Source organism: Penaeus chinensis, chromosome 22 (genome assembly GCF_019202785.1).
Source record: "Penaeus chinensis breed Huanghai No. 1 chromosome 22, ASM1920278v2, whole genome shotgun sequence".
Lineage (NCBI taxonomy): Eukaryota > Metazoa > Arthropoda > Malacostraca > Decapoda > Penaeidae > Penaeus > Penaeus chinensis.
The window spans coordinates 11,636,073-11,648,131 of NC_061840.1; the positions used below are offsets into that span (position 1 = coordinate 11,636,073).

General features: G+C 36.5%; 1 protein-coding gene across 1 annotated transcript in view; it reads left to right on the forward strand.

Annotated features, from left to right (window-relative positions):
* Window positions 1-795: 795 nt before the first annotated feature.
* LOC125036938 (tonsoku-like protein) overlaps window positions 796-12,059 on the forward strand; it is a 24,572-nt gene continuing 13,308 nt past the window's right edge. Inside the window, exons 1-2 of the mRNA XM_047629897.1 lie at window positions 796-845; window positions 1,045-1,282. Of these exons, the coding sequence (XP_047485853.1) occupies window positions 796-845; window positions 1,045-1,282 (288 nt within the window). The remainder of the gene's footprint in view (window positions 846-1,044; window positions 1,283-12,059) is intronic.

Consider the following 12,059-nt stretch of genomic DNA (forward strand, 5'->3'; position numbering starts at 1 on the left):
CTTCTCCCTCTCCCCCTTTTCTATTTTCTCCCCTTACCCTATCATCCTTTTCTGTCTCCCTCGTTCCCCGCCCCTTTCCCCTCTACTTCCGCATTCCTGTCTATTCCCTCCTCTCCTCCTTCTTTCCTATTTTCTCATTCGGGTCTCCTCCTCCTTTTTTTCTCTTCTCTCCTGCTTTTCTCCTTCCCCCTTCTCCCATTTCCCTCTTCTACTTTCTCTCCCCTCTCCCCTTTCACTCTTCCTCTTTCTTGGCTTTCCCCTTTTATTCTTTATTACGTTTGCCTTCTTCGTTTTCTTCTTTTCGTGTCATTCCTGACTTCTGCCTTGTTTTTCTCGTCCTTTACTCAATTTGTTCTCCCTTTTTCTTTTTTTCTGTTTTTGTGTCTCCTCTGTCTTTCTTTCTTTCTCTCCCCCCCCCCCCTCTCTCTCTCTCTCTCTCTCTCTCTCGCCCTTTCTCTCTCTCTCTCTTTCTCTCTTTCTTTCTTTCTCTCCTCTCCTCTCAATCTCTCTCTTTCGCCCTCTCTCTCTCTCTCTTTCTCTCTTTCTTTCTTTCTCTCCTCTCCTCTCAATCTCTCTCTTTCGCCCTCTCTCTCTCTCTCTCTCTCTTTCTCTCTCTTTCTCTCTTTCTATCTTTCTATCCTCTCCTCTCCCCCCCTCTCTCACTCCCTTTCTCTCTCCCTCTCACTCTCTTTCTCTCTCTATCTCTCTCTCTCTCTCTCTCTCTTTCTCTCTCGTTCAATCTCTCTCTCTCATTCCCCCCCTCTCCGCCTCCTGCCTTTCTTGGATGTATACACGATGTCTACACGACTAGAACCCTCAGCCCCATATGTTTACGTCAAAATTCGGTCAAAACCAACCCTGAATAATAACACTTACTAACAACTCACTCTCTCGTCCATCCGCAACTCACAGCCGACCTTTACTCACCCTAAACCCAGGTTACTCATTCACACTTCATGGCCTACTCTCCCTCGCCCACTCAGCAACTTAACCGCCCACTCGCGTCTCATCACTCACACTCAGCGTCATACTCATAACCCATAGTCTCTACTCGCTCGTCCACTCGCAACCCACACTCACAACCTGCTTACGCTCACTCCCAGCCCTTGCCGTCCATTCACAACTCGCAACTCAAAGGCCATACTCGCTAGCCTTCTCTCGCAGCTCCCAGCCCACACTCTCCCGCCCACCCACAACTTACAGGACCGCCCACCCGCCCACCCGCCCACCTCCACGTCTGTTCTTGAACCTTGGATACGCCCCTATGTCCACCTTCGTCTTGGCAAGCTTTGCTAAACGACCCACGCATCTCCACGCCTTTATCTTCTTTTTCCCCTATTTCCTCTTTCTTTCCTATTTCTTCTTTCGCCCCTTTTCCTTCTTTCTCCCCTATTCCCTCTTTCTCCCCTATTCCCTCTTTCTCCCCTATTCCCTCTTTCTCCCCCTCTTCTTTCTTTATCCCCTCTTCTTTCTTTCTCTCCTATTCCTTCTTTCCCCTCTTCCCCGTCTTCTTTCCTTTTCTCTCTTCCCTCTTTCTTCTCGTTCTGCCCTCTATGGCCCAGATTTCTTGTCTTTTCTCTCGCTATCTCTTCTTGTTTCTCTGCCTCTTCTTTGTCCTCTTTGTCCTCTTTGTCGTCTCTCCCTCTCTTCCTTTTCCTTCTCTTCCCTCTCATCCATCTTCTCCCTTTCCTCCTCTTCCCTCTACACCTGTTAGCGCATTTCCCCTTTTCTCCCCTTCCCTCTCACCTATCTCCTATTTCTCCTTCCTCTTCTTCCCCCTCCTATCCCTACTTCTTTTCTCTTTTCTCTCCTTATTACTCTTTACCTTCCTCCTACCCCCTCCCCTATGCTTCCCCCCACCACTCCCTCCCCCGCCCACGCCCACGCATGCATCCGGCTCGCCTTGAGTCATTTATTACGCCCACAGGGAAACTTCCATTTTTCTTTTTCCACGCCCATATTAGATGCTTAACCTACGTTTTGCATCTATTCATATGTATATTGGTCTTTCATGGAAGGTTTATGTGTAACCCCTTCCCCTTTCATTACTCTCCCCCCCCCCCCTTTCCACAAATCTCGCACCTTATCCCTCACGTAAGGCATACCCTCTCCCCTCCCCTCCCCTCCCCCCATCGAAACACATCCCTCCTCCCTCCCCCCAAGTACCCCCCCCCCCATCCAAACACACACGCAACAGCCACTTAGTTCCTAGGGGCGAGCTGGCACCAGAGGGACATTCTGTGCCATGATCCTAGTGGCCCAGATGCCTCACGACCACACCATCTTCGCCCCCTCCTTTGCCTCCTTCCCTAACCTTTTCCTCCTTGTCCTTTTCCCCCTCTTCGTCCCTCTCCCCTCCCCTCCTAGCCCTCTGCCTCTTCTCCTTGTCTCTTTTCCCCTCCTCGTCCCTGTCCCTCCCCTTCCTGACTTCTTCCCTCCCTTTCTCTTCCTAGTCCCCTCATCTCGTTGCCCCTTCCCTTTCCCCTCCGTTTCCTCTCCCCTATACCCCTCCTTGCCCTCCCCTTGCACTAGCTTCCTAAACATCTTCCCTCGAATCTCTCTTCGTCAGCGTGTCATGTCTTTGGCTCCGCTCTGCTTGGTGCTTGGCAGGCTTGCTTTCGCTTTGTGCAACTCCTTCACCGATCTGCATTTTTGCAATATCATTTTTATCGATTGTTTCGGTTTCAGCTGTTATGCCTAATACGGTTTAGTCGCTATTTTTCTTCTTTTTTTATCTCTCTCTGTTGCCTTATTTATCTACTTCTTCATCTCTGCCTGTCTATTTGGCTGCCTGTCAGTTTAGTGACGATCTGCCGCCCGTCTGTTGACCTTTCTCTGCCTGTCTACCTAAATACGTGTTCTCTTATGTCTGGCTGTTTGCTTGTCTGTCTGCCTGTCAGTTTGCATTTTGTTTCCGTATGCAAACCTGTCTGCTTGCCTGCGTGCCCGTTCGTCTTTCTGACCACTGGTTAGCCTTTCTTTCTACTTGTCTGCCTGTCAGTGTGCCTGTTTGACTGTCTATCTATTTGCCTTTCCGCTCTACTTCCTATCTCTCGAATTTCGTCGCGGCGTCCTCTCTGTTATTCCCAACACGTGGCACTGTTTGGCACCGATGCCTCGAATGTGAGTCACCGCTTTTCTCTCTCTCTCTCTCTCCACCTTGCGAATCCAACCCGATCATTCATCTGACTCCCCTCTATACACCATAAGACGTGGCACTGTACACAGCACATGGCACTATACTCCTCCCCTTTTTCATTGCTGACCTTCGTTGTGTTAGCTTGGCACCTCTCTTGGCATCCTTTGCCTTTGGTCTCCGTCTTACATTTATTAATATTCGGTGCCCTGTAATTTCTTTTTGAAGGCTCTCACAATGGCATCTCTCTCTCACTCTGTCTCTCTCTCTCCCCCTCTCTCTCTCTCATTTCTCACTCATTCTCTCTCTCTCTCTCTCTCTCTCTCTCTCTCTCTCTCTCTCTCGCTCTTTCCTATTCTAGCTATGTCCTGGTAATTTCTCTCTGTTTTCCCCTACCTTTATCCAAAAGATATAAAGAAAAACATGTCTATATTCTTTTGAGATACATTTTACAATTTTAATATATAGATTAATTAATATATAGATGAAGATATATACATTCTTTTTCATTTTTTCCCTTTCTAAATTATTTTTTTTAAATTTTTAATTTTTTACCATTTTTTATTTCTTTTCTTTTTTTTTATTTTTTACCCTTTTTCATTTTATTTCATTTTATTTTTTATCTTTTATTTTTTTTTTTTTTATTTTTTTCTTTTTTTTATTTAATTTTTTTTTTTTTCAAAAAAAAGATAAAAAAAAAAAGAATAAAAGAAAAAGAATTTTATTTTTAAAAAAAAACAAAAAAAATTAAAAAAAAAATTATTTTTTAATTATTATTATTATCAACTTTATTTTACATTATTTTTGGAAATTACTTTTACATTAAAAATTAAATTTTTCCTTAAAAATCTTTAAAAAATCTTTTTTTAATTATTACATTTTTTTTTTAAATTATTTTATATTATTATTTTTTCCCTTTTTCTTTTAAATTATTTCATTTCTTTATTTTTATAATTATTATTTTTAATCATTTTATTTTATTATATTTAATTATTATTTATCATTATATTTTTTATTGTCATTCTTGCAATCCTTATCATTGTTCTTTTTCTTATTCATATTCTTCTTATTATCATTATTGTTGTTATCATTATTTCTTTCATCATTATTACCCAGGATTTTTGTTTTATTATTATTATTATTATTATTATTTTCATTATTTTTTTTTTTTTCATTATTATTTTTTTTTTAAACATTTTTAAATTATTATTTTTATCATTTTTTATTATTTTCTTATTTTTTATTTTATTTTACTTTAATTTTTTTATTATTATTTTATTATTTTTTTTTTATTTTTTAAATTATTATCATTATTATTTTCATCTTTACCCGTTATTACTTTTTGTCATTTTCAAAAATTTTCATTACCCTTTTATTTTTATCTTTAAATTTTTATCATTAAAAATTATTGGAAATTTTCTTATAATTTTATTATTTTAAATTTTTTTATTATTAAAAAATTTTAAAATTATTATTTCTTTTATTATTATCTTTATTTATTATTTTCCCCCCCCTTTTTTTTAAAAACTTTATCATTATTATTACCAAATCATTAAATTTTTAAAAAAAATCATTTCTTTTTTTCCCCAATCTTTTCGTTTCCCCCCCCCTTTTTCCCTTTTCCCCTTCCCCCTTTCCCCATTTTTTTCCCCTTTTTTTCCCCTTTTCCCCTTTTGCCTTTTCCTTCCCTTTCCCCTTTTTTTTTTCTTTTATTTTTCCCCTTTTTTTTTCCCTTAATTTCTCTTTACCCCCGTTTTCAAATTTTTTTTTTTCAAATTCTTTCTTTAAATTTTATCACCCCTTTTTTTTTTAAATTACATTGTTCCTTTTTCCCTTCCTTTCTTTTTTATTTCATTACCCCCTTTTTTTTTTTTATTTTTCATTATTATTTTTCTTTCTTATTTTTCCCCCACTTTATTTTTCTTTTTTTTCATAACCCACCCCTTTCTTTTTTTTACCCCTTACATTTTTTTCCCCTTTTAATTTTTTTTCCCCTTTCTTTTTTTTCATCTTTTCCCTTTTTACTTTTTCCCTTTTTAAAACATTTAAAATTTTAATTATTTTTCATTTTTAAAAATGTTTAAAAACAATAAATAATATAAAAAAAATTTTTTTAATTTTTTAAATTTTTATAATTTTTAATTTCTTACAATTTTTAAATTTTATTTTGGTAAAACTTTTTTTGGTTTATTTAATTTTTAAAGGGTTTTCTTTTTATTTTACCTTTCTTTTAACCATTTTTAAACTTAATTATTTTTAATTTTTCCCAACCAAATTTTATTTTTAATTTTAAATTTATTATCATTTTTATTTCATTTATCATTTTACTTCTTTTTTATAAATATTTTGCAACTGTTATTTATAATTTTTTTTCCTTTTTTTTTTTTTTGTTCTTTTTTTTAAATTTTTCTATTTTGTTTTTTCCCATTTTTTTAAATCATTATCATTTTTTTATTTTTTTTACTTTCAAAAAATTATTGAAAATATAATTGTTTTTATTTTTTAAGAAATTTTTATATCTTATTTCTTATTTTTTTCTTTTTTTTATTTTATATTTTTTTCATTTTTTTTATTTTTTATTTTTATTTTTATCATTTTTAATTTTATTTTTATTATTTCATTATCATGATATGATTTTTAACAAAAACAGTAATAGTAATGTAATATTTAATTTTTAAATTTTTTTTTTTTTTAAAATTTTTAAATTTATTATTTTTATTATTATCATTTTATTTTTTTTCTTTTTTCTTTTTCCATTTTTTTTAAACATTGTTATTTTTGTTATTATTATTTTTGGTATTACATTATAATTAAAATTTTTTTTAAATTTTTAATTATTATTTTAATATTATCTTTTTTTATCTTTATCTTTAAAATTTTATTATCATTTTTATTATTTTTTTATTATTATTATTATTATTCTTTTTAAATATTTTATCATTTTAACTAGTACCCTTTCATCTTTATTATGAAAATTTCAAAGAAGAAAAGGCAAAGTTTTAAATTTCCCCACACATAGAAAATTCACAAAAAAAATAAAACATATTTTTTTCGAATTGTAAATTTAATCTCTAAAAGGAAAAAATTGCTTCTTTTTTGGGTTTTCTTTATTTTTAGAAAATTAGAAAAGGGACTTCTTTGTTTTTTTTAAAAAATTTTTTCCCTTTTTTTTAAAAAAAAAGCAAAAATAAAGGGGAAGAATTTTCCCGCAACAAAAATTTTTTAGCGACATAAATACCAAATGAAAAAAAACCCCCTTTGCTTCTTTTGACTTGCTAGATGCGAGAAGAAGCACGTAAAGGCAAAAGGGAAATAGTTTAATTAGATAAGAAAAAAGGGGTGAAAAAAAGGGAAAAATAAAAGGGAAAATAGAAAGTTTTTAAAACAGACGTGAAACTTTCCGCAAGAAATTTAAAAAAAAAACTCAAAACCCCCTGGGGCCTTGCTTGGGGCCTAGATTCTGCCCTCACCCCGTACACGGAGGTGGGTTGGAGGTGGGAGAGGCCTGGGGCGTCCCAAGTGCCAGGGGACAGTCCCACCCGGGGGCCCGGCCTTTCCTCTTTGTTTTCTCCTTTTCCCTCTGTTTTCCCGGTTTTTTTTGTCTGTATTTTTGTCTGTTTGTCTGCCCTTTCTGTCCCCCTCTCTCTCTCTCCTCTCCCCTTCTCTCATCCTCTCCCCTCTTTTTTCTCTCTCTTTCTCTTCCTCCCTCTTTCTCTTTTCTCTCTCTCTCTGTTACCTCACACTGAAATTTTCCCCTCTTTCATTTTTTCATTTTTTTTTTTCCCTTCCCTATCTCTCTTTCTCTCTGTCTACCTACGGCCTGCCCTTTTTCTTCTCTCTCTCCCCTCCTCTCTCTCTCCCCTTCTCCCTCTCTCTCTCCCCTCTCCCTCTCTCTCTTATTTTTCCCCTCACACATACCTAATCACACACAGCCGTTTCAAAGTCACATATTTGTAGCACACCAAAAACCATCGACCCCGTATTACTTCAAAAATTTTAAACATAAAAATGAAATTTAAAAACCAAATTTTGATTCTTTATGTTTTAACGGGGGCCCAGGGTAACCTATCGGAACGCCTAAGGACAAAATTAACTAACCACAGGTAAGCACAAACCCGGTCAAAATCCAAAGTAGTTTGAAAATTCCAAAATAACCAGTTTCCCAAAACCCGAAAAAAAGCCCATAGGGTTTAAATTTTTTGCCCGAGGGTTTTCATATTTCTGGTCAATTTATTTTGATATTCGGGGATTTTTTTCAATTTTAAAATTTTATTTTTCCGGGTCCCCTTTCACGGATTTTCCCCTCAGTTCCCTGTAAATGTTTCCCATACATACAAAAACCAAACACATATTACAGCCCAAAACAAATATAAAATGCATATTTTAATAAAATTTTATAAAATTATATATATATTTATATAATATTTTAATATAATATATATATAAAATTTTAAATATATTTCTATATATTAATAAAAAACCCCATACTTAAAATATATTTATATATAAAATATATATAAAATATATACACACACAAAACCACACACACACTAAAAATAATATACATAGGGCATATATATTTTGGTGTGTGTGTGGGGGTGTGTGTGTGTGTGTGTCTATGTGTGTGGTGTAAAACAACACACCCACACACACCCCACAAAACACAAAAACACACACAACACAAACACCCCACACACAACACAAACACACACAAATTTTTATCACACCACACACAAAAAAAACAATATATTTAAAAAAAAAACACACCCCAAAAAAAAGAAAAAAATATATTTTAAAACAAAACATTTTTTTATATATATAGATATATATATATAAAAATTAAAAACACACATATATTTTAATAAAATATTATAAAAATAAAATAAAAATAAAATTATATATATAATATTTTAAAATATATAAAAATATATAATATATTCTTAAAGGATTTTTATATATTTTACCAAAAAAACATAAATTTAAAATACAAAAAATAAAACATATATATATATTAAATAAATATAAAAAAATTTTAAAAAATAAAATATAAATTTTATATATATAAAAATATTTTTTAAAACACCCCACAACAAACCCAACACACCCCACACACACACACACACCCACCCACACACACAAACACACACACACAACAAAATAAAAATTTTGTATATTTTAAAATATAGGGTTTTTCCATTGCCCCCTATCCTTTTCCTTTCCAAAATTTGGGTCCTTTCTCCCTCTGTTTTGCGGTGATGCTAAATTGCTAATTCAATACCGCGAGTATACAAAAACGCCCTTTTTTCCCAGAGCGTCTGCACCTGTGACCGCAGCTGCCCTTTTTTCCAACAGGGGCCCCTTTGTAAACATTTAAGAAACACGAATAAATATCGGGTTTTCGGGTAGAGGGGCTTTTTTGTTTTTTTTCTTTGTTTGTTTTGGAAGGGGTCTGTAAGGGGCTTTTGGATTTTTTTTTTGTTCCCGGATGAATATTTTTGCAGAAGAGAGAGAAGAGAGAGAGAGAAAATAGAGAGAGAAGAGAGAGAGAGAGAGAAAAGAGAGAGAGAGAGAGAGGGGAGGAGAGGGGAAAGGAGAAAAGAGAGAAAAGAGAGAAATGAGCTAAGAAAGAAGAAAACAATAGAAAAAATAGAAAAAAAGCCCAAACAGAAAGAATCGGGAAAAAGAAAAGGCCAAAGGTAAAAAAAACCAAAAACCGGTTAAAAAAAAAAAAACCCAAAAAAAAGGGGGGGAAGCCCTTTTCCCTTCCCCCTCTAAAAAGGTGACTTGGAGAGAGGGCGGACAGGGGAGCAATAAGCGTCGGGCTAAATCCCGGGCCCCTTGGGAAACAAAATTTCAGACGAAAGGGGTTTCTGTACAAACGCCAAGAGGAAGAGAGAGAAAAGAGAAAAGAGAGAGAGAGAAAAGAAAACAAAAGAGAGAAGAAAAGAGAGAGAGAAGAGAAAAGAGAGAAGAAGAGAGAGAGAGAGAGAAGAGAGAGAGGGGAGGAGAGGGGAGAGAAGAAAGGGGAAAAAAAAAAAGAGAGAGAGAGGAGTGAGAAAGAGAAAAGGGGAAAAGAAAAGGGGAGAAGAGAGAGAGAAGAGAGAGAGAGAGAGAGAGAGAAGAGAGTGGGAGAAAGAAAGGGGAGAGAGAGAGAGAGTGAGAGAGAAAAGGGGAAAAGAGAAAAGGGGAAGAGAGAGAGAGAGGGAGAGAAAGGGGGAGAAGGGAGAAAAGAGAGAATAAGAGAGTAAAAAAAACGATAGCTAACAGAAAAAAAAGAAAAAAGAAGACAAAAACAGAAGAGAAACCAAGAGAATAATAGCTACAAAAAATAAAAAAAGACGCGGCAGATAAGGCACAAGAGAGCAAAAATAAATCACTACCAAGTTCATTGTTATCTCGACACCCACCTACAGTTCTTTGAAGAATAATGAGCACCCCTTTTGGCTCGTTTTCCCTTCCTCGTGATCACAGGCTAGGATTTCCATCGTTAAGCTCAGAGGAAGAAAAGGCAATTAGCTCTGCACTTAATTTCTTCTTGTTTTTGGGTTTAAAAAAAAAAAAACAAAAAAAAACAAAAGGGTTTTGATTTTTTTTGAAAGCAAAATATTTTTATACTCTTCTCTCTCTCTCTCTCTCTTCTCTCTCTCTCCTTCCCCTTTGCCTCTTTGCCTTTCCCCTTTTTTCCCTCTCCTTCTCTCTCCCCTTTTTCTCTCTGTCTTTTCTTCCTCTCTCCTATTCTCTCTTTCTCTCTCCTCTACCTCTCTTTCTCTCTCATTTTCCCCTCTCTCTCCTCCCCCCCCCCCCCCTCTCTTCTTTTCTCTTTCCCGTTTTCTTTTCCTCCCCTTTTTTCCTCCTCCCACCTCTTTTTCTCCCATATTCTCTCCTCCCTCTCCCTCTCTCTCTCTTTTTTCTCTCTGTTTTCTTTTTTTCCCCCTTTTCCTTATCCCCTCTTTCTCCTCCTCTCACCTCTCTTTCTTTCATATTCTCTCTCTCTCTCTCTCTCTTCCCCCCTCTCTCTCTCCTCTTTCTCTGCTCTGTCTGCCTGTCGTCGTCAACCAAAAGGGGGTTAGTTTTCTTGTTGAAGGCAAGGTTTGGGGCCAACGAAAGGAAAAGATATTTCCAACTACCTTTTCTCTCCCCCTCTACTTTCGCTCTCTTTCTCTCTCTCCCTTCTTTTCTCCTCTCTCCTCCTTCTTCTCTCTCTCTCTCTCTTTTCTTTTCTCTCTGCCTCTCTTCTCTCTCTTTTTTCCTCCCTCCCCTTTCCTCTCTCCTCTCCTCTCTCTCTTTTCCTCCTCTCTCCTTCCTTCCTCTCTCTCTCCTCTTCCCCTTTTTTCCCTCTCGTTCCCCCGGCCTCTCTCCCCCCCCCCCCCCTCTTTCCCTCTCTCTCTTCTCTCTCCCCCTTCTCTCTCTCTCCTCTCTCTCTCTCTTTCTCTCGTTCTTTTCCGGGGGCCCCCCTCTGGGCTCTCCTTTCTTCTCCCTACCCCTTTTCCCCCTCTCTTTCTCTCCTCTCTCTCTCTCTTCTTTCTCTCTCCCCTCTCTCTCTTTCCTCTTTTCCCCTGGGCCTCTTTTCCCTTTCCTTTCTCTCTCCCCCCCCTTTCCTTCCTCTCCTCCTCCCCCCTTCTTCTCTCTCCCTCCTCTTAAAATTTAATAATTAAAATTTTTAATTTATAATTAAAATATTGTGTATTATAAATATAAATTAATATATTAAAATATTAAAAATTTATATTATATAATATATACTTTAATATTCGTTTTTTGTTGTGTGTTTGGGTGTGTGTGGGTTGATTTGTTGTGGTGTGGGTTTTTGGTGGTGTGTGTTTGTGTAAGTTTTTTGTGTGGGGTTTTTGTGATGTGTTTTGTGTGTTGTGTGTTTTGTGTGTGGTGTGGGGTTTTTAGTGCGGTTTTGTGTGTTTGGGTTTTTGTGTGGGTGTGTTTTGTGGTGTGTGTTTGTGTGTTTTGTGTGGTGGTTGTTGTATGTTTTGGATTTTGTTTAGGGGTTTTTGGTTGATGTTTTATGTGTGTGTGAAGTGTGTGGTGGTGTTTTGTTGGGGTATGTGTTTTTTTGTGTGTATGTGTGTGTGTTTTTGTGTGGTTTTTTTTTGGGTGGGGGTGTTTTTGTGTGTGTGTGTTGGTTGTGTGTGTTGTGTGTTGGTTGTGTTTTGATGTGTGGGGGTGGTTGTGAAAAATAATACCTTCAGCGATTTTCCCCGTGCATACACATAATCCCCCAGGGGGCTTTTTTCATGTTCTCCAAATGAACATCTCAAACAAATTTATAAAACAGTTTTCCGAAGGTTAAAAAGAAAAGCGTCGACTTGCCAAAAAAGTATATACTTATTTTTTGGGGGAAATTTTGACGACTTATCAGGGGGGTTTTCCGCGCGTGGGGGTTTCCCGGGGGGGGGGGGGGAAGTTTGGGGGGAGTAGGGGGAAAAAAAGGGCGCCGCCGGAAGTTTCTCCCCCGAATTTTGCTTCGGGGGAAAAAGGGGGAGGGGGGGGATAAAAAAAAAAAAAACATAGAAAAAAAACTCGGGGGATAACACAGTGTAGGGAATCGGGCACGTACTTTGTGTACACGTATTTTGGGAAACTTTCACACAAGAAGGGGGATTTAGGTATACTATCCACACCACACACACATGCAAACACCCATCTATACATTTAAAAACCTCCCCGCACACACACCACACACACCCACACATGCGAACACCCATCATACACAACACACCACACACACACACACACACAAAACCACACACACAAAATACAAACACCAAACCACCATACACCCCAAACCCACAACACACATACACACACAACAAACAAACAAACACTCAAAAGACACCTCCCGCAAAAAAAAAAATTTTTAATTTTTCCTCCCCAAACATTTAAAAGGGCTCAATTTTCTTTTTGCCTTTTT